At 43.1% G+C, this 23,273-nt stretch overlaps 1 protein-coding gene across 3 annotated transcripts in view; it reads right to left on the bottom strand.

The window, feature by feature from the left end:
• Positions 1–23,273, bottom strand: part of CLGN (calmegin) — a 510,795-nt gene that overhangs the window by 409,137 nt on the left and 78,385 nt on the right. For all 3 annotated transcript variants that reach the window (XM_069630884.1, XM_069630885.1, XM_069630886.1), the window contains 2 exons: positions 5,251–5,324; positions 989–1,047 (listed from right to left, as the gene is read on the bottom strand). In XM_069630884.1, coding sequence (XP_069486985.1) covers positions 989–1,047; positions 5,251–5,324 — 133 coding nt within the window. The remainder of the gene's footprint in view (positions 1–988; positions 1,048–5,250; positions 5,325–23,273) is intronic.

Raw genomic sequence — 23,273 nt, 5'->3', positions numbered from 1 at the left:
CTAAGAGTGGAAATGAAGAGCAGGCCGATGCCGTAACCAAGCCATAAGAGGCCAGAGATCAGGACTTGGCCAATCAGTCACGTGCATTAACGTGCTATCACATCCTTACGAGATAATAAGTTCAGTGTACACCACGGGCCTCATTACGACTTTGGAGGTAGCCATGGCGCTATTGGCGCCATAGCTGCCTCCAAAATCGTGTCCGGTCCGGGTTCCCTGAATGGGGAATAACCGGGCCATTCCGAGTTTGGGGGGCCCGGTAATTCCTCCTTCAGGGAACCCGGGCCCGGTCCTTCCCCATTCCCATTTGAGCCCCTATAGGGATCAATGGGAATGGGGATGGAGCTAACAACGGGCCCACTCATAATGGATCCGTTGTTAGCTCCCTGATTCCCTCGAGGAACCCGCTGTGGACGTCTGGATAAACCAGACGTCCACAGCGGGTCCCGCGAGGGAACCTCGTAATAGTGCGGAGTGAGCCCTATAGGGGCTCAAATGGGAATGGGGAATAAACGGGCTATTCCGAGTTCGGGGGGCCCGGTAATTCCTCCTTCAGGGAACCCGGGCCCGGTCCTTCCCCATTCCCATTTGAGTCCCTATAGGGCTCAAATGGGAATGGGGAGGGAGCTAACAACGGGCCCACTCATAATGGATCCGTTGTTAGCTCCCTGGTTCCCTCGAGGAACCCTCTATGGACGTCTGGATAAACCAGACGTCCACAGCGGGTCCCGCGAGGGAACCTCGTAATAGTGCGGAGTGGGTTTAACGGCGCCGGCACCATTACCGGCGCCGTTAAACCCATTCCGCACATGTCATAATGAGGCCCCACCTGTTACCCAGAGTCGGACTTGAAGCATGATGTAAAATACCAACGCAGCTAATAAACACAATGTTAGATGATGGTGGCTTTTGATTTTGAAACGGAAATCCTTTAGACGCATTCAGAAACATAATTATGGTAAATGCAGTGTGAAACGAAATAATTTACCATCATACTTTCCAATTTCCTCATCTGTGTCTTCCTTCATTGCTCTAGAAAGCACCCATCTGTAAATAAATTGAAAAAGTTTTACCTGCAAGCTCAACTAAACACAAGTACCAAAATGCACAGTATGTCAACACCTTATTCAACGGCAATACAAAATAGGTTTTCTTCCCACATATTGGTGCCAATTGACTAACAGGTTTTCTTCACCGGCATGTGCTTTGGTGTCACGCACCTGCATTCACAGAAGCATCGATTCGCAAAAGTGAGTCTAGGAAAAGTCAGTCTGCCGCGGCCACTGTTTTTTGTCCGCTGATGAACTGCAGGCGACGTGCAGAAGATAGGCAGGGAGCGTGCTCTGGGTGGGACATTCGCAGTTGCAAAGGCATTACCGATTAGTAGAGGGAGACACTTGCAGCGGAACAGTGCAATTTCTCTACTAAATTTAGAAATGCTCTCATGTTTGACAGGTGCGTGTCCATTCATATTTTACATTTCCAACTCCAACACCCAGGTGGAAATCCAAACATGTAATTTGCAGTGATGCGCACTTCAAGGACCGACATTACAAATGCCCTCACTGCCCTAAATTGGGTAGAGGGCTCCGGTTTAGGTCTACTTGATGGAAATATTTTGACCTTTTCCAATTTGACTACATTTTTTGGGTCCTTTTTTTTCTCTAAAATAGGGGGGGAGACTCCCCCCCTTTTAACCTCCCCCCACTTCCCTCACCTTACCACCCTAACCTATTCCCTTACCCCACCCATATACCAAAGCATAACTAAAGTTAAACAAATTGATACAAGGATATACTTCATAGTGAAAAATAGAAGGAACAGAGGGTGACCCAAAAGGGCCACCATTTGGTCCCCCTTTAGCCTGGCTATGACAGACCTACCCAAGGTCTTTCACATAGAGTAACAAAAATCTAAGCTCCATCTGATTGGTAAAACTTGTTAAAAAAAACCTTGATGTACAATTAGGACACCAACATGTACTAGAAGAATGTTCATGTATGTGGTTCTCTGTTCCTTCTATTTTTCACTATGAAGTATATCCTTGTATCAATTTGTTTAACTTTGGTTATGCTTGAAATGTAGTTTGTGTACTTATTGTTCACGAGTGTAGGATAATTGCACTTCTGCACAGATTGAAATAGTTGTGTTATTCCATGAACATGTAAAAAAAGTATATGAGAGTTAATAGGTCAGCAATATATTAAACGCTGTACCCAATTTCACTAAAAAGAAAGCGTATGTTGTGTTTTCTCGATGTGCACCTATCCATGAATAGGCAAAAGATAGCGCCCTCTACGGATAGTCAATATACAGAAGATTTAAATTGCATGTAAATAAGTTGCAAAATGAGACCACGTGGGAGATTATTTAGCTCACATTGTGACTGCAGCAACTATTACCTCCCATTAGTTCCTGGGTGCTGAGGAGGGGGTGGAAAGCACACGCCCAGATCATAATTGATCCTGTGGTGGCACAGCACAGCATACCATGACATCTTTACTTAAAAGAAACTCTTCAGTTTGAACACAATTACAGACTTACTGAGGGATCAAGCACCGATATTTTACAAAATGGCGTTTGCTGAATACACTTTTGTATAGAAAGTCTACTTTTGTGTCCATGTTAATAAGGGATGCTTGCTTGCTCTTCTGGCTTCCGTTGCTGAGTTGCTTGCTTGCATCTTTCCGAGGTGATGCCCGTTGCGCGCCCTCTCAGTATCATCTCAGTCAACACAGCAGGTTAATTAATGTGTGCAATGTCTAATAACTGAAATACTTATAGACATTCGGTATTGTATTGTATATACCACTACCTTAACTTCAACAGTATATATTATTTCCACATTAGAAAATGCTTGCAATATTTACTGGCTAAATGACATATTGACTGTATATACAAGTAGCCAACTGCAACGTCTAGGGTCGGGCACAAGAAGAATTAAAGTGGTGGGTTCTATATAAAGAACACAAGTCATTTATTCTCGTAATTTAAAAATGTCACACTGCAAAATAGCCTCACACTATAGGCACTTCTCAGGTCTATTTAACTTGCACAGTGGGACCATTTTAAACTAGGTGGAAACATTAAAAAAGGCAGTATTTCAAAGAACACCGCTTTTTTGTCATTTGCCTCATTGTGGGTGAATGAGGTTGAACTGTGCCTTGGAATCCAGCACGTGTTTACCACCGCCAGAACGGTGGTTGTTCAAATATCCCCCGCCCCCCAGCTTGTTAACATGCCTTAAGGTAAGCGGTGCAGTAGCGCATCCCCTCAAATTAAAGGTCATGTAGAAGCTAGGGACCCCCACAGGGCGTGAAAAGGGGGACCTGTGAGAAACCCTCACTGAAGCACTGAAGCGTCAGTACTAACCGTCTGTGCAGTTCATTTATGAAACAGTAGCAGTTTAAACCTGTGCTGTCGCCTATGCATTTTCATTCGACAAACAGGCATTGAAACACCTCTTTTTTAAATGTTACGAATAGATGACGTAATGTTTTTCCAAAATACTGTATGTTTTATTTATTTTATTTATTGAACATTTGTATGGCGCCTATACAGCAGAAAGTGTCTCCAGGCGCCAAAATATTTGCTATCAATGTACCACCCAAACAGCCGTAAATGTATAATCCACATGCTGTAACAGAGATCTACAGGGAAACACTGTAAACCCCTTAATAAGGGATCAAGCGGGAGCTCATCCCCCCTACCCCACAGGTGGCAGCAGAAACTCGGAGAGAGGTTGCAAAAAGTAGCCTAACTAACCCCATAGGATCGGGCAGCTGACCTGATTGGGAGGGTCAACGGTTGCGAAAAGTAGCCCAAGCGAGCCCATAGGATCGGGCAGCTGACCTCATTGGGAGGGTCAACGGTTGCGAAAAGTAGCCCAAGCGAGCCCATAGGATCGGGCAGCTGACCTGATTGGGAGGGTCAACAGTTGCAAAAAGTAGCCCAAGCGAGCCCATAGGATCTGGCAGCTGACCTGATTGGGAGGGTCAACGGTTGCGAAAAGTAGCTCAAGCGAGCCCATAGGATCGGGCAGCTGACCTGAATGGGAGGGTCAACGGTTGAGAAAAGTAGCCCAAGCGAGCCCATAGGATCGAGCAGCTGACCTTATTGGGAGGGTCAACGGTTGCGAAAAGTAGCCCAAGCGAGCCCATAGGATCGGGCAGCTGACCTGATTGGGAGGGTCAATGGTTGCAAAAAGTAGACCAACCAACCCCATAGGATCGTACAGCTGACCTGATTCGGACTGTCAACTTTTGTGAAAAGTAGCCCAGCTGAGCCCATAGGATCGGGCAGCTGACCTGATTGGGATGGTCAACGGTTGTGAAAAGTAGCCCAAGCGAGCCCATAGGATCAGGCAGCTGACCTGATTGGGACGGTCGACGGTTGTGAAAAGAAGCCCAAGCGAGCCCATAGGATCGGGCAGCTGACCTGATTGGGACGGGAAGCTCAGGGGAGATACTCCTTTCTCAAAGGCCACCTTCCTGAAGTGGTACGCATTCATCAGAGGAAACAGAAACGGGACTCATGGACCTTCATGGCACATAATGTCAAGTTTCATCAGTCCTTTGAGGAATACAATTCTACCACTGCGTTACGGTGCCAAAATATTTCAACCATCAACGCAACGCTGCAGAACTACTGCCCATGTGGGATGAATACACAATTCTCACACTTCAACCTCATTCACCCATAATGAGGCAAATGACAAAAAAGGTGTTCTTTGAAATACTGCCTTTTTTAAGGTTTACACCTAGGCCAGAGAGGACCAAAGACAGAGCCTCGTGAAACACAACATTGGAGAGGTAGAGAAGAAAACATATGCCCAGACCAAGAGATAGACGAGGTTCACTTGGAAAGGTAGGAGCCGAAGCACCGGAGGACAGAGCCAGAATTTCCAAGAGAGGCAAGGGTAGAATGGAGAGAGGGGTGCATGACAGTATGAAAAGAAGAGGGGACATCTAGGAAAAGGAGCCTCGGGCCAAATTTGACATGGCAGGCAGAGAGCAAAGAGTTGGCGACGTGGAGAAGAGCAGTTTCCATAGACTTGGAGGGATGGAAGCTGGACTGGAATGGATGAAGAAGGGAGTATTGGTTCACGAATGGTTTAATTCCTTATGTCTTTGCACTAGTTCATGCTGCAAGTCTCGGGCTCTTCGTGACTGAGCTGCTTTAGTTCCATGTCAATGTTGAAAATACAAAAAATACATGAAATCTTTCTTTCAATATGTTTACGGTACTTACCCATCCATTGTTCCATCATCAAAGGTTTCAGAAAAAAACACTTCGCCAATAGGCTGTGGCATCTGGTATGGCACCTAGAAGGAATTGACAACATGTTTCACCTTTCAACGACTGTGATTCAGCACCAAATGTTCATGATTTTCCGATGGGAGATCATGGGTGACATCATGAGTCACTGGTTCCGGATCGCCCAGCCTAAATGGTCTTTCAAAACGAGTTTCACAACAAGGCAAAATGGGCTGTTTGTTTCCCCGTATATAAACACAATCTTCACACCCGCAAACACCCATGATACCTTCATGTTTAGTCAAACAATAAATGTCTGGTTTTCTGATGCATAAACGACTATTCAATTATGCTAAAAGTTCATCTCTGACCAGCATATTCATGTGAGAGGATTGCCATTTCAACAGTGGCCAGTTCAGATTTCTGGAAAGTCCCATCCACTTAAACAAATAATTGCATCATTGGTGAACGCGTGGTTTATGGGTCTGATTTTGGAGGGATGTGGCAACTGCACTGGGGGATGCTGGGTGGTGTGTGGGTCTTCTGTTGATTGTACGAATACATGTCAGGGGGTTCATATGGTGTTTGCTAGACCTTCCATACTGGTATGTAGGGGTGTTGAATGTTCCCATGGCTGGTGGCTTGTTGAGGGGGGTTGTAATGTCTGGACCTGCCATGAATTGATAGGTGCTGTTATGTAGTGGGAGTGGCTGCATATTTGATGGCTCTACCTGCATATTATGACTCGTGTTTTAAAAATGTTCCTTGTTGAGTGAACTACTTTAGCACCTATTTTTATGCCACAGTTTGCACCTCCTTATTTTCTATTCTTAATCTTAAATGTCGAAAGTAAGATTTTGGGTGAAGAGCAATAAGCATGACACCCACTCCCCTGGACACAACAACTGTATTAGGAAACTGGTTATCCCTACCTTGGCATTTAACAATAGGTTGTATACACAAAAATCCTGTTCTATTGCTTACCGAATTGTAAGCAAACAACACATGAGTGAATATATAAGCAATTCCTTTATTTCATTCATTAGAATTCATACACAAAACCATATAAAATAACACATATTGTGACTGGGTGTTAGTTCGTAGTGACTTGATCAGAATTTGTCAGAGATGAACAGACATTCTTGATCCGTGATAATACCGCAGTAATTTGGGTCCATTTACAGCCTCTACAAAAATATGTATTTACAATACAGATCAGCCTATTTTTTCAAATTTTCAGTTCAACTGAATTCAAGTTGGAAACACAAACACTCAAACAAGAGAGTCGTGTACTGGTCAACACGTGTTTCGGCCCCTTACTCGTGATGCGTCTTCTCCCACACGCTGATGTAATTGATTACTGGGCCTTCATCAGGATGTACAAATCACTTTATCCAAAACCTTAATCAGTTGTCACCCCCATCGATCCTACTTTCTGAACTACTGGTGCAGGATATGCCAGGCAGAAAACCTATTGACAAGCCATTCATCTATTTCTTAGCAGAGCATTAGTTGATGGAGTGGCAACTACTTCACTCTGCATCGAGAGGTTGGTGTATGTACCCCAAAGCATGCACCACTCTTGGTGTCAAACAAGGGGGGGTGGGCGCTCCTCTTACATGCTCTGCACACTAGGTTCCAGAAAAAAATCAAACGCGAGTAACGTGAAAGTGTAAACAGACACCGAACGCCATCTGGTATCTGCGTACTCACTCCACTGGAGACATCACTCATGGCAGCACATCTGATAAACTACTGGCCCAACCAATGGGTAAGGCATTAGTGCTAACCTCTTTACCAAACAAAGCATGCTTGGTCTTGCCAGTGCATGATAGTGCCTAGCTTTTAAACAGCCTTCCCTAAATTTCAAGGATCTTTGAAAAGGTGTTTGAATAGTCTAAAGAATTGGATGTGGCACTGGAGAATAAGACTAATGCTGGGTACCCACTTTAGAGGTAGAGCATATATCATGTGAATCGATTATCAATGATTTACTAATCTGCCTTCCGCACATCAATTCTACTGGGAAAAGACTCCAAAATTGTTTAAAGGCAGGTAAACTCAATGATGAAATCGAAGATATATATATTTTATTTAGAGAATTTTAAAGTTTTTATTTCATTATTAGTCCTGCTTCTGCTGAGCAAGAATCTGTTTTTTTCGATATATGACACATTGCAACTTGATTTCTTTCCTCCATCTGCACGACTGGGGGTTCATATCAAGTCCTGACATGCAAATGAATCTTACAGAGTGCGGCTCTGTATTTCCTTCAAACCCAGATCTTGCATGACTCTTCCGGGTGAAATAGTAGCAACAATCCATGGCACGCGGGGCCTTTTCTATTCTTTACACTTCTACCATGTCGGGTAAACAGTGCCTGCAGAAGGGTAAATACGCAAAGGCTTCTATCCCAATGCTGAGAGGGAACAGATCAGAACTCTGGCAGAAGCAGTGGTCACCAGCGGCTTGACCAAAAATATGACATAGCCACCTCGGCTTCCAAGAGACCCAGGCAGAGTTTACCCCTAACAGAGGACGAGGGGGACGACCACCAGGGACAAGTCCTTCCTGATGGGTCCATGTCCTAAGGTATGGGAAAATATATATGGAAGGAGATCACCAGGGTATTAGCAGGGTCGGACTGAGGCCCAACATTGTCCGTGGCATGTATGAAAAAGTGGTCCAAAGTCGTAAATGGCAATTCATGCCTTCTGTGACAGTCTGTTTGGGTAGTACCCAGGCTAGAGTGTTTTAGTAAAATGTGCTGCAAATAGTGTATTTTAAAGAATATTGTTTCAGTAACCCTGGTCATAACCACCAGCTGCACAGTGAAGTAACTCAAACTGGCCCACTTTGGCCACAAACCTGCCCACTTTGACAAAAACAACACTATCATGTTGGGCCTTCACTTCGGGCATTGCCCTATGGGCCACTCTTAGCCTGCATATTGTGAAGCATTCTCGAAAAATTGGAGCTGTCCTTTCCTACTAGCTTTTTTGGCTCTGAGGTGCTCAGACAATTCCTGATTTCCATGAAATTTCCTCTGATTGAGCATATAAAGGAGATCACTTGGAGAGAATGGAGAGACTTGGAAAAGGTAGCTTATCCGAGATAATTGACGGGAACCTGGACCACTGAGGAATGCAGAGAGGTTATATCACCTGATAGTTTTGAATTAGACTCGCTTCTCTCCAATATCCTTGTAAAACCGGAAGTGGTTGCAGCAGCTCTCACTTTACTATATCAGATAAAAAGGCCAATAATGCCCTGAAGAAATTATCCTCTGGTTGTAATTTGGCTACCCAAGCCAGTACTTATTCGACATATGCAGCCCAATCACTGTTGAGAAAGTTTCCGGATATCTCAAATGTTTTGGATTCTGGTGTGGACCCCTCTCACTTGATACATTGAATGGTCCTGCAGGACCTGTATTTGACTGACATTTCTTCAGACTCTGTAAGGGCCACTGCTTTGGTGGCAGGAGCTGCAGTCCTTAGAAGACGGCATATACTGAGTTCTTCCACAAAGATGCACTTATAAAAGGGCCTTTTTATGTGAATCTTTTGTTCAGTGATCAACTGGATGAGAGGGTCCCAAAAATGTGCAATGGGGACAAGCATGCAAAACCTATTCTATCCAGCGCAAGGGCAATCTAGCCGCATCTCAAGGGCAATCTAGCCACTTCTGCATGGTATTCGCATACTTTTTTTCTACAAAGCTCTCATTCACATGTCAAAGGAATATTCTAGTTTATGAAGTATTATACTTAATTCCCCTGTGTCTATTTTTCCACGTGATTGTGATTTTGTTTCTTACTTCCTTTTCTTTACCTTTGGTTCCACCCAGAGGACAGATCAGTCATTTCCCTTCTAGGCGTGATACTCTGTTTCAGGTCCAGGGTTTATAGACATCACTGGAGAAATGATTGATTTTCAGGGTAAGGTGCAGTAGTCAGTTTCACACCAAAATTCCAACAAAAAAATGACATTACCATTACTGTGCATTTGAGCCGAACAAAAATTCCGACTTCCATTATGACGACTAAGGGAAGCAGGGTTTGTGGGGGTGTCCCCCTCTTCCACTGGAAGGATAGAGGGGGACAAGTAAAAAAAAGGGGGGGGGGGGGGCTGCGGCACCAGCTCCGACCCATGTAAGTGGGTGGACAATGATGTTGCAGGGATAGAGGGGACTTGGTGGCACACACATAAGTGGGCCACAAAAAAGGTAAGTAGGTTGGGGGGAAGCGAGTAGAAGGATACAGAGCACTAGTGATCTATGTGATCACTGCGCTGTGCCATAATGGAAGTCGGCATTTTTAAAGTGGACATTATGGGCGGTGCAGTGATCACATAGATCCCTATAGTCACCCCTTTCCAGAAAGACTTGATCACGAAGTTTCCTTTATGAATAACATGCCCTTACTCTTACAGATAAATCAAGCATGTGCGGTCTTAAAAGTGTGAACACGGAGGCCTGAGTCACAAAGGCCACGCACAGAAGTGACAAGTGCTCGGCATCAGGCTTTGGGATCAACTCTTCAGGATGGACGTGCGTGGAGGCGGAGACAGCAACAGGTACATGGGTGGTAGCCGGGAGGTTAGACGGGGGCCATGTAGCGTATGAGAGGGGTGGCGCCTGAAAGCAAACAGGAGGGCCGGTACTAAAACAGCCGACAGCGCTAACGCAGCCCTCTCCGTCGCGAATCTGCATGGTCAGCCTTTTGTTACCAATCTTTAGACATAGATCCAGATAAACACCAGTTCCTCAGTCTGAGGAGAAGATGACGAAAATACATTATCTGCAATGACGTCTACCTTCCTTCTTTACATTGTTACTCATTTAATCATTTAAAGATAAAAGAACAGAGAAAATCACCTCCATTGGATCCTTTCATCTTTAAATGATTAACATCAGAAAAGAGTATTTACATGATCTGGCATGCTGTATTAGTAACCCCTCCATATGAAGACATTAAATCCACGTAATTGTACTATGATGTGAAGAATCAACTTACATTTAAATCCAACACAGGAAAGACACAAGTATTAGAATACAATTCTAGTAGGCTCATCACAAAAGAGAGGGATCCGAAGGGTGTGAATTTATGGCAATCCCAACAGTGACCCTCATTAAGTGAAATGCAAAAGAGGGAGCCATAATTAGAGAAATCTACATGTAGAAGTCATCCCATGATCGCCATGTTTAGAAGTTAGAAGTAACTGTCCAATATTGTCCCTGAAGAAGGCGCCCTGTTAACAGAAACGTCTGAAACATGTAAAGGCGTAGAGCCCCATCAAAAAGATATTGGGGTTCAATGCAGTATAACACTGAGCACAAGAATGGAATATAATAAATATACTAGGCAAGGTTATATATTAAAAAGACAGGGCATGCTACAATTTGTGAACATTTCAATTAAGTTACAGAATAAACTATATATATGGGGGTTCCAATGTTTGTCAGCATATGTGCAAGCATGTCTGATCTGACAGAAGAGATTGTTGTATAAACATCGGTTTTCTTAATATAATGGCTAAAATAGTTTCATTAATAACTGACGTTAAGTCTACGTGCACACACTTGAGTAAGGACATATTTTAGAAGCTTGCCAATTTTATGCAATTAATTAAGGACTTTGAGTTTTTTTATGTCAGCCCAGTAACGTTTCATCCTTGTGGTTGCCAGTGGTCGAAGTGTATGAAAAGAAGTAGTGGAACTCCCTGCAGGCCTGGCCCACTCCCCACAAACCCCATCACCACGCCCCCTCCCAAATGCAATTCACACCTCCAAACAAATGCGCCTGCTGTTTAAGGGAAGTGCAAGTTTCAACTGCTTCCTACGCTTTTATTTTAAAATAAACCATTCGGAAACGGTTTCCTTTTACAATAAAAGTATAGGAACAGTTAAAGTTAGTTTTAAAAAGTAGAGGAGCACTTCTCTCAACCGCTCCTGCCCACTTGGACCACACGAGAATTTCGAACTCATTAGGACAGGTTCACAAAACTGTTCCTGAATTGCATGTGCCAAGTGCGCGCGCATGTTAGTTTGTATTTGTATTTGTATTTATTGTGTTTATATAGCGCTTTAATCCAAAGCGCTTATCCTGCCTTCTTTGGGTGGCGAAATTCACGAAAGTCAATCTGTTGGTGCAAATGGCTTTGCTCTGGTTGATATTTCGCACCTGCAGACAGGGGTGTTGCTAGGTCTGGAAAAGGTCTGGGGCTACACTAGCGTCCGGACTGGTGGGACTCTGGGCTAGCTAGCCTTTTTGGCTGTAGCCCCTGAGCTTCTTTCTGGGGCTGCAACCAAAAGAGGCGGGACTATAGCCCCCCAGTCTTCCCTTGCAACACCTTTTTCTGCAGATGTTGCAAGTAGACACTGGACTACGGATGTGGCTGCTGCATCCTCAAGCGCGTCCCTTACTCGCCAACTTTTCTTGTGCTTGGTCTCCCCTAACCCAGGCTAGTTGCAGTGTAAACAGCCACGCACACGGGTCCCGCTACAGAGCTCTGTGTTGTATTGTGCTTTCTTGCCACCTTGTCTTCTCTGTTGGAATGCTGAGGTCATGGGAGTTCTGGAAGTGGAATGTGGTGTGTGCGTTTCATCAAAGTAACTAGGTGCTGCTGCTGGCACCTCATTTATACGATACAGGGCTTCATTTCGCTCCACACTCGGGCCCTAAATGATGACGTCGTCTCCATTGGCTTGGTTGAGGAGTATGACTTATGCTGGACACTTTCGGGCATGTGTTCTATGGCGACGTCCTTACGCAGCAGCAAGGTGCAATTCTCAAGGCTGAGGCAGAAGGCGTGCAGGAGCTACTGGATGCAGCGTTTGCGTTCAGGGCAAATTAAGAACTAATCATGCCCTTATGAAGGCAGAACGGTCTACAAATGAGGGGACATCATAATGATCAGAAACCTTGAGGGCACAAGTACATTTGGGGACCAATTCCATTGGTGACGGTGCGCTATTTAAGTACCTTTAACATAACATAACATTTGATTGGTGTTATGAGGAAACTGTTCTATTCCAAGGATCATACTGAAAAAACACCTATTGAATTGCATTCTACAAAAATGTGTCTGTTTTGGCATGTGCACCCCAATGATGTACTAAGGCCTCAATTCTGAGCTGCGTGACCTTGGGATTGGAATGAATTGGGTTAGCATATTTATTATTTCCCCAGGATCTTCTGACAGGTAGTCATTGGTTATAAGAGGCCTCTCATTGATTACATGTGCTGGTGTGCGTTTGTCGTGGCCTTTGTTTAGTGCTAGGGTTACAGGCAAACGAGAGTGTGCACTAGTGTACTTCATTCATGAATTTTAATGATGTGATATTGACAGTGTTTTTAGTGATGTGATAGTGATAGGGAAAACCTGTTTTTTCTTTCCACAGAAACAATCATCTGGACAAACCTGAGCTTTGACTATGGACCGTGTGAGCTTCTAATATATACATGTCTACGGTTGCCTATGTCAGAGTGACACACTTCCTGTCTTTTGGTTGGCTGATGTGTGTACGCCAATGTTTAGAAGTTAGGTATGATGTATGTTACAGCACCAGATTTTCACCAATGCACTCTGGATTTGCAGCCTAGCAAACCACAGGCCCCGGGAGAGGGCACTTGTAGTGTGATTTATTGTAGGTGGTTGCTTGCCAGATGTAGGTGTCATAGGCGAAGACCAGGGAGTGGCCTGGGGTGGCACTACTCATTGAATCTGATTGGCCACCCCATGTTAGTAATACAACTTTTAACACAGGAATGTAATACACTAATGTTAGTAATTAAAGTAGATATGGGTAGTGTAGACATACAGTAAATGAACGCTATTCAGACATGTGTGTGTGTGTACATGTGCTCATACTTCATGCCAACCCTGCATAAGTCAGTGCCCCACTTGGGCCACCCCAGTCAAAAGAGTCTGGACACACCACTGGTAAGTGTTACCTTTTATTAGGGGCGGGGGCTGCTACAGTTGCAGTACCTATGTACTGCCCTCTGTGGAGTTTAATGAGGTGTTGCACACCATTAGTTTTGTGTGCATGTAGTGTTGGACACCATTGATTTTGCCTGCATAATGTGTTGGACACCATTCGTACAGATTCTACAGCTTGCTGCACCAGATAATTAGGTCTCATAATACATTATGTGCTTACATAGTGGGTGTGTGAAGCTTTTGTATCTCTCTGATTTATGATATGGCGCCCCCGCTTAGTATGATGTGCAGAATCAGTGCAATGTCAGTGGTTAGTATGATATGTAGGGTCAGTGGTTATTTAGTAGTTTCCGGTGCATTTGAGGAGCTTGCTGTCTGAATGGTGGTTGCTTGACAGTAGTTATGGTGTTTGGGTGCCTTTTCATGGTTTGGTTTGGTTGGTCTGGGTATAATTTTTATTTGGCTTGAGTCTTGTCACACTTTTGTCAGTTTCCTTTTGCTTTGTGCAGAGTTTGTCCTGCTGTCACATGGTTGTGTGCTTTAGGTAGTGTGTGATGATGATTTGAGGGTATATTTGCTTGGTGCTATGACACTGCCATGATCCCAGTCAGTGAGCATAGTCCTCATTCAGGCATTCAGGCTAGGCAGGGAACATTATATCAGTCAGCAGGTCAAAGGTGGGTGTTAGCCTGGCACATATGGCATTTACACCATTCACATCATATACTTCCATAGACTCTTAAGATGTTTAAAGGAATAGTGCCATAAAAAGTTGTATTTGCTCAAAAGATGTGCCATGATCAAAAATATCTCTAAAGAATATTGATTAAGAAAGTTCCTATGTAAACTTTTGAGCAAATGAGACTCAAAGACCCAAATTTAAAGCACTAGGAGGTATCCATTTTGTGAAATGGATGAGCCTCCTGTGCTTTTGTTAAATTTCTGCCCTTGCGGCACTAATGAAGCAGAAGCCAGCTAGCTGTAATAAGCAAAAGCTACCAGCAGGTGGCCTTTGCTTCATTATTGACAGAGGACAGAGATTAACACAAGCTGCTGCTGGTAAGTTCTTTAAATTTCATTCTTTTTAAAAAGCACTGCAAAATAAATGCTGCTGTTTTCTTTCTAACTTAGAAAGAAAACCGCAGCATTCATTACGTTATAGTTATGTTTACTGTGGCTTCAGCTTTGAGTTTCCTGGGCTCCCCTGGGTCGTTTTTTTTATTATCATGGCCCATCTTTTGAGCCAATAACATTTTTGATGGCACTATTGCTTCAACAGTAATTTCATACACTAAACATGGCTGCTGCAAGATCCATTTACAAATTGCAGCACGTTCTATTCAAATTGCAGAGGGAGCTACTTAAGCCACGCCCCTGCTGGAAAGCACGCTTCGCGTCTGCTCCGCTGACAGCGGGTAACGCCACCAGCGTTTCTCCTCATAGAACCTGTAAAAGGAGAAAATAGAGACATTAGCTTTACAGAAAACTACAGAATACAATAGTTTATAGAAAAGACTTACCTGACAGAAGTTATCTCAGAAGCGGTTATCTTCAGTCAGAAGTTTCACTCACAGCCGCAGCATCTTCAGTCAGCAGTTTTCGCTCGTAGCCACAGCATTTTTAGTCAGAGGTTTCACTCACAGTCGCAGCATCTTCAGTCAGAATTTTCTTCCGCTGCCACTCCATCTTCTGAAGGTATTTTTCCTCAGCTTTACGAAATCCAGCAGACAAAACAAGAGGTAATTAATTAACAAACAAACTTAACAGTTAATAAAAGAAGACGTTTAATAAGCATTGACGTACCTGAAGGTTCTTCAAGTTTTCACCTCACAGTGGTTTCCACGCTCTTCCTTGAAGGCTGCAGTTACTCCGTATTGGCAAACATACATTTTAAAACGTTTCCTCATCCCGAGTTAACTCTGCCGCCATCGGCAGCCAAAATTATTTTCCCAGTTTCCCGAGAACCTGCAGAAAAAAAGAGAAAAAGAGTAAATTATTAGAAAGAGCGATCTCTCCAAGGTAGGAATCAATTCAAGCCCTTAAAGATGACAGTGTTTTCACCAGCTTACTTACCCAAAGACTCATTCATGAAAGTATAGACATTTCAAGGCAAGAAGTTATAGAGTACATCTGCTACCAAAGTTACCATTGTTTCTTCATCTCAATGCCCCCCTGTAGAAAAGCAGGATGGAGAGCTCCACAATAAATAAAAACAGGTGAAAAGGGGGGGATTAAAGGAGTATACATCTCATGCAGTACTATCTCCGTTAATAGACATTATAGCATTTCTATTGTTGTCATTGTTTAAACAGAAAACGAGTCATAAAAGTGCCAAGGTACCAGGTCCACAGGCTAAGAAGGCATTATGCTCCCGAGCAGTCCAGGTAAGCGTTACAGAACGCAAAGCCGTACTTAAAATACTCCACCTGAGCGTAATGGAAACACAGAAATAGACAATTTATCCCAGATTTTGGGAGAGTTAAGGGCAGAAGTCCATGCCGCTAGGTCAGAAACCAATTCTCTCAGGAGAGAGTTGGTGATTAACAGAGAACGCACTGATGAATTGGGTCGCCATTTACTACAGTCCCAAGCAGGACAAGCACTACTTCCAAGTGGTGTCCCACAGGGTCAAATTTCCGCTCCCAGTCCTCCTCTACAGGTGGTTTAACCAGGGAACATTCCACTAGCAGCCCCAGAAAGGTTTACGGGGGATCTAAGGCGTTTTGCAGTTTTTATGAACCAATGTAATTTACACTATCTGTGTAGATCCAGGGTCTTTCCTTCAGATCAGGATAAGGTGGCATTTGTGTTATAATATCTGGGTGGACATGCTGACGACTAGTCCATACCCTTAGTCAATCGAGATGACCCATTATTAAGAAACTTCCCTGGTTTTCGGCAGGAGTTAGAGAAACTCTTTGCCCACCATGCTCAGGGATAGGCCTTAGATAATGAGCTGCTCTCTTTACGCCAAGGTAACCAAGAATTGTCAGTTTACATAGCTTCCTTTAATCAACTACTAGCAGAGACTAATTGGCCTGAGGAGAAGAGAACAACACTCTTTTATTGAGGATTACGAGGGGAACTCAAAGACATATTAGTGTAAGTAGTCAACCCTCCTATAGGTTGTGCCGAATTCATTTACCTAACTATACAACTAGATCACCGACTGCAGGACTGGCGCTCTGATCGGCCAGATCAGAGACTATAAGGGTTGTGTTACTCTTACTAATATCATGCGCCCTTGTCGTATCGTTGTAAGAAAAGATAAATCAATGCTTCTTATACTCCAAGTTAAGTCATTGATTTTTTATTACTCCTTTGGTTCCTTAGAAAAATGCCCTATATGATTACACGTGTTTCGACATTCTATGTCTTTTTCAAATCAGGGCTAGTTAAACATTACATAACAAAAATTACCATTTTTATAAATCCAAAAATGCACCCAATCAAAAATTAAACAACATTGATGAATGGCCATTTTGAGGGAGGGGGTAGGGTGGGATTGTTAGGAATGAGAAAAACGTTTTTCAAAATGGAGAAACAGAAATATTTGACAAAACACAATGAGAAAGAAAATTATTGTTAGAAATTGATTGATAAAAGATCGCTTCATAATTGTTTTATGTGTTCATCATTGAGTGTGTCGCTCACTCTTATTTCTTACCTAATCTGTTTCGTTCAAAATTCATAAGTTGAATGCTTAATTTCAATGGTCATGGGTTATATCCCTAAAACATAAACATCATAAGGCTCATTAGTGAGTTTATTTGCCCCGCGTTATGTCAAATCACTTCAAATACTCAATGGGGCTGTTATTTTCTCGGCGGAGAGCGTGAGTATCAGTGCCATTAACCATGTTTAACTGTGTTGATCATTGCAATGCCTCTTGGCATCTCTCACTATTATGACTAGATCCAAAGAGTAATGCCACGTGGTCGCCACGTGTAGTTGGACCGTATAAACAGGACCCCCATTTCAGAGCCCCCTCATCACGCTTACCTGCTCCTTGCGAGCGTATTCCGTTTCTAAAAGTCCCCGTGCATTCTGCATCTAGGTACTGATATTATTGTCAGCTTACTAACGGTACCGCTTAGTCCTACTACTATGTTTATTACTTTCGTCCTAATTCTTGCACAATACGATCAAAATGTCAATTGTTGTTTTGACGCAAGTTAAAGTACTTCTTTTATATATATCAATTATGATTTACTAATCCAGGACGGAGTTTTAAACAAAAAAAAATTTTTCTCGATAATTTACCAATAAATCACATTTCTTGATAGTCCCTGGTCCAGCACTGATTTAAATTTATCAATAAGGTAATTTTGTCTCTAAGGTGCAATATACATAACTAGGCTATAGTCAAAAACTGTTCCGATCGTGTCCCTGACAGTCCTTTTTCTATTTTTAAACCCGCGGCCATATTTTGGGAAAATTTCAATTTTGACTTATGGAGATCACGTTCTCCTTGTTTGTTACACTTATCATTACATTGGTTTAGGTCCCTAATCATTGATGGCTTATTCTAAGTTAGTTATGTATGTAAGAATTTGCTTATATGTACCTTTGTACATAGAAAACTGATTCCGGAAAGCTATGTTTTTAGACAGAGCTGTCCCAATTTCTTAACATGCCATTCCAGCATTGCCCTCTGGTTGTTAATTGAAGTTTCTGAACCTGGTGTATAAAATATTATTATATGCCTATTCGACCCTTTCCAAATGGTGTTACCCCGAAGAAAAAGATATAAATTATTATATACACATACAAAAGTACTGGAAACAACTATTTTTAAATCACGTTATGTTGAACTTGGTTAACCATTATTTTCTTTATTTAAAGAAAGGAGGACATCTCATGTTCTGAATTTAAGCCTCTTTCCACTGAACGAAATTTACAAATTAATTTTGCTTCCTCTTGCCTCAATTTAATTTCAAGGTTTCCTCCTCTTGGTCCCATAGTCACTTTTCTGAGTCCAATAAATTTTAGATGTTTCTTATCAATTAATTGATGTTTTTGTTGCCAATGTTGAGCTAAGGGTAAGTTGGTATCCTGGCTACCAATACTTGAGATGTGTTCCCTTATTCTTATCCTAAGTTCCCTAATAGTGCATCTCAAGTATTGGTAGCCAGGATACCAACTTACCCTTAGCTCAACATTGGCAACAAAAACATCAATTAATTGATAAGAAACATCTAAAATTTATTGGACTCAGAAAAGTGACTATGGGACCAAGAGGAGGAAACCTTGAAATTAAATTGAGGCAAGAGGAAGCAAAATTAATTTGTAAATTTCGTTCAGTGGAAAGAGGCTTAAATTCAGAACATGAGATGTCCTCCTTTCTTTAAATAAAGAAAATAATGGTTAACCAAGTTCAACATAACGTGATTTAAAAATAGTTGTTTCCAGTACTTTTGTATGTGTATATAATAATTTATATCTTTTTCTTCGGGGTAACACCATTTGGAAAGGGTCGAATAGGCATATAATAATATTTTATACACCAGGTTCAGAAACTTCAATTAACAACCAGAGGGCAATGCTGGAATGGCATGTTAAGAAATTGGGACAGCTCTGTCTAAAAACATAGCTTTCCGGAATCAGTTTTCTATGTACAAAGGTACATATAAGCAAATTCTTACATACATAACTAACTTAGAATAAGCCATCGATGATTAGGGACCTAAACCAATGTAATGATAAGTGTAACAAACAAGGAGAACGTGATCTCCATAAGTCAAAATTGAAATTTTCCCAAAATATGGCCGCGGGTTTAAAAATAGAAAAAGGACTGTCAGGGACACGATCGGAACAGTTTTTGACTATAGCCTAGTTATGTATATTGCACCTTAGAGACAAAATTACCTTATTGATAAATTTAAATCAGTGCTGGACCAGGGACTATCAAGAAATGTGATTTATTGGTAAATTATCGAGAAAAAATTTTTTTTGTTTAAAACTCTGTCCTGGATTAGTAAATCATAATTGATATATATAAAAGAAGTACTTTAACTTGCGTCAAAACAACAATTGACATTTTGATCGTATTGTGCAAGAATTAGGACGAAAGTAATAAACATAGTAGTAGGACTAAGCGGTACCGTTAGTAAGCTGACAATAATATCAGTACCTAGATGCAGAATGCACGGGGACTTTTAGAAACGGAATACGCTCGCAAGGAGCAGGTAAGCGTGCTGAGGGGGCTCTGAAATGGGGGTCCTGTTTATACGGTCCAACTACACGTGGCGACCACGTGGCATTACTCTTTGGATCTAGTCATAATAGTGAGAGATGCCAAGAGGCATTGCAATGATCAACACAGTTAAACATGGTTAATGGCACTGATACTCACGCTCTCCGCCGAGAAAATAACAGCCCCATTGAGTATTTGAAGTGATTTGACATAACGCGGGGCAAATAAACTCACTAATGAGCCTTATGATGTTTATGTTTTAGGGATATAACCCATGACCATTGAAATTAAGCATTCAACTTATGAATTTTGAACGAAACAGATTAGGTAAGAAATAAGAGTGAGCGACACACTCAATGATGAACACATAAAACAATTATGAAGCGATCTTTTATCAATCAATTTCTAACAATAATTTTCTTTCTCATTGTGTTTTGTCAAATATTTCTGTTTCTCCATTTTGAAAAACGTTTTTCTCATTCCTAACAATCCCACCCTACCCCCTCCCTCAAAATGGCCATTCATCAATGTTGTTTAATTTTTGATTGGGTGCATTTTTGGATTTATAAAAATGGTAATTTTTGTTATGTAATGTTTAACTAGCCCTGATTTGAAAAAGACATAGAATGTCGAAACACGTGTAATCATATAGGGCATTTTTCTAAGGAACCAAAGGAGTAATAAAAAATCAATGACTTAACTTGGAGTATAAGAAGCATTGATTTATCTTTTCTTACAACGATACGACAAGGGCGCATGATATTAGTAAGAGTAACACAACCCTTATATACATTTTCGAACGGAGCAAGGGGGCCAGGAAGACTCCGTTGTTACCTAGGCATGCGACCGTAATTGGTGAACAATAAACTATTATCAAAAAGGGCGCTGAGGTCCAATTGAGGAGGTACCCTATAAAAAAGGCTCCCCAGATCAGAGACTAGATCACTCTATGTTTGTTCAAAAGACAGTGGAACTCGTCAAGTGACTGAAAGTCACTCTGAGCCAATGCAGTTAGGAGGTGTTTGGGTCCCATTTCTAAAGAGGAAAGAGACAAAAGAAGACAACAGAATGTATGCCTCTATTGTGGTTCAGCCGGCCATCACTTGCGTAACTGTCCAATTTAACCGCTGTGGAAACTAGTGGGAGCCATAGACAAGGCGGACAGGAATATGATAAAAAATGAACTGACGGAAAACTCCAATGCCCGACAAGTGTAGTGGTCGATTTGTTGAGCCAAAAGAAGGAAATTCAGATCTCTCATTTTGTTGTTCCAGCCATCTTAAGTAGTGACCTTCAACCTTCCAAGATATATGCTCTGGATGCATATCTGGACAGTGGTGCGATTGGGAACTAAATGGATTACGAATTAGCAGGCAACATGGATATTGGTATGCACCCAACGGCTGTGGTAGAAAATGTCACTGCAGTGGATGGTACTCAACTGATATCCGGACAAGTGACGAAGTGTACTGAAGTTTGCACCTTGATCTGTCAGGAGGGACATGGAGAAAGGATCTTGTTTGACCTAATTAGTGCTCCACAGTTTAAAGTAATCTTAGGAATTCCATAGCTAAAGAAACATAATCCACAGATTGATTGGTGTGTCATAACCTTAATATTTACAGAGGAATAAAAACACTCCTGCTATGTTCAAGGCGGAACCTTTGGAAAAGAAGTTCAAGCGATTTCAAGAGGAGAACTCACTTTAGGATTAATAGGAATCCTTCCACCAGAGTATCAAGATTTTCAAGAAGTATTTGAAGAAGAACAGGCCAATGTGTTACCTCTACATCGGCCATATGATTGTCAAATTGATTTAATCCCTGGTTCAAAAACCCCATGCAGTAGAATTTATGCCTTAACCAAAAAAGAAAATATTCATTTGAAGACATAGTTGGATAACTACCTCGCCAATGGTTTTATTCGGCCCTCTAAGTCCCCCATGGTGTCTCCTCTGTTCTTCATGCCCAAGAAGGAAGGGGACCTTCGTACTTGCATAGACTATCATGCCCTAAACCATATCACAGTTAAGAACCGGTACTCCCTTCCACTCATTCCAGTGTTAATGGACCAAGTTAAGGATGCCAATGTTTTTACAAAACTGGACCTTCGAGGAGCTTACCACTTAGGGGCTGATTCATGGAACAAATGTGCGCTGAAAATCTTGGTGCAAGCCGGAGCAAGCGTGAAAAAGCAAGCACACGCGCAAGCGTGCGATTCATGGAAGGGCTTGCGCGTGTTCACTGTGGGATGTGTGCCAAATCCGAGCGGGGCGCGCACGGGCGCACACGTCACATCAACATCCTCCCGAACGCTGTGCGCAATGCGCACAGCGAAAGCGCACAACGTCAGTGCACACACCAAAAAGGTGGTGGGACACGGGGCGTAACACGCGGAATGGGGAACAATGCGTGAAAAAGAAGGCATAACTGGGGAAGTACTGCAGCGAAATACACGGAACACCCACACGCACAGGCATCAACACGTCCGCCACAGGAAAGCAGAAAAGTGCGCGCAACAACAAACACGTGTATACAGCTACGATGAATGCCCCATTTGTCGCAGGACTGATCGTGGGACACCGCAGGAGGAGGAGAATAGCCAGGCTCTGCATTTTTTTGCCCCCGGACCAGCCTTTTTGGGATGCCTGACGACCAGGTCTATGGCAGGTATAGGTTTCCACCTTGTATCATCCTAGACCTGGTCAGGGAGTGGGAAGATGACCTTACATCACCCACCCTGTGCTCCCAAGCATTGAGCCCATTAGAGAAGGTGCTCAATGTCCTACATTTTTTGGCCACTGGGTCATTTCAGCGGACAACTGCCATAGTGGGGGGGGGTCTCACAGGCCACGCAGTCACGCTGCCTACACTAGGTGTTGGCAATCATGACTGCGCGCCCCTCAGTCCGCAGGCACATATACATGCCCAGAACACCAGCAGAAAGGCAGGCCGTGGTCCAGGACTTCTACAGGGTGGCATACTTCCCCAAAGTGCTTGGTGGCATAGATTGCACCCATGTGGCCCTACGTCCACCTAGGGTCACTGAGCACATCTATCGAAACCGCAAGCACTGGCATTCCATCAATGTGCAGGTTGTATGCGATGCAAAGGGAATTATCACCTCTGTCTATGCAAACTACCCTGGGTCTGCCCATGACAGTTTCATATACAGAATGTCCGCCCTGAGCCGGGCCCTGGAAGCTGGGAAGCATGGCGACACATGGCTCCTAGGTGAGTACAAATGCCTGTGCACATGCATGCATGTCACACACACACAAATACACAAACCCAACTAATCACAACCATTATCACCTCCCGAGGGGACAGTGCCTACCCTCTGAGCAACCACATGATGACGCCAATCTGGAACCCCACCACACCACCCCAGGTAAGATACAACGCTGCCCATATTGCAACCAGGGCCATAGTGGAGCGCACATTTGGAGTGCTCAAGTCACGCTTCCGCTCCCTTGACCGATCTGGCGGCCAGCTACTATATGCACCCGCAGTAGTGTGCAGGATCGTTGTAGCAGCATGTGTCCTGCACAATGTTGCAACACGGCAGGACGTACCGGTGGATATGGTGGTGCCCCCACATCCCCAACCACATGCACAGGCGCTGGCCATGTGAGGGGAAAGGGCACATGGCGAGGCTGCCCGGACCCAGCTTGTGGCCACATTTTTCACCTAAACTCCCACCACTGCGGAGTGCACACAGGCCTGGCAGATACCAGGTGAGAATCGGTGATGACAAAGAGAAAGTCAACTGTCACAACCTTACCACCCTGAGAATGTTGCCACGGAAGTGCTACATTGTGTGCATCTCTAGCTACTTAAACATAACCAATCCTGTCTGACCAAAAGGAACACATG

Source organism: Ambystoma mexicanum, chromosome 6q (assembly GCF_040938575.1).
Source record: "Ambystoma mexicanum isolate Mex_15411 chromosome 6q, UKY_AmexF1_1, whole genome shotgun sequence".
Classification (NCBI taxonomy): Eukaryota; Metazoa; Chordata; class Amphibia; order Caudata; family Ambystomatidae; genus Ambystoma; species Ambystoma mexicanum.
This window is presented reverse-complemented; position numbering and strand designations above follow the sequence as displayed.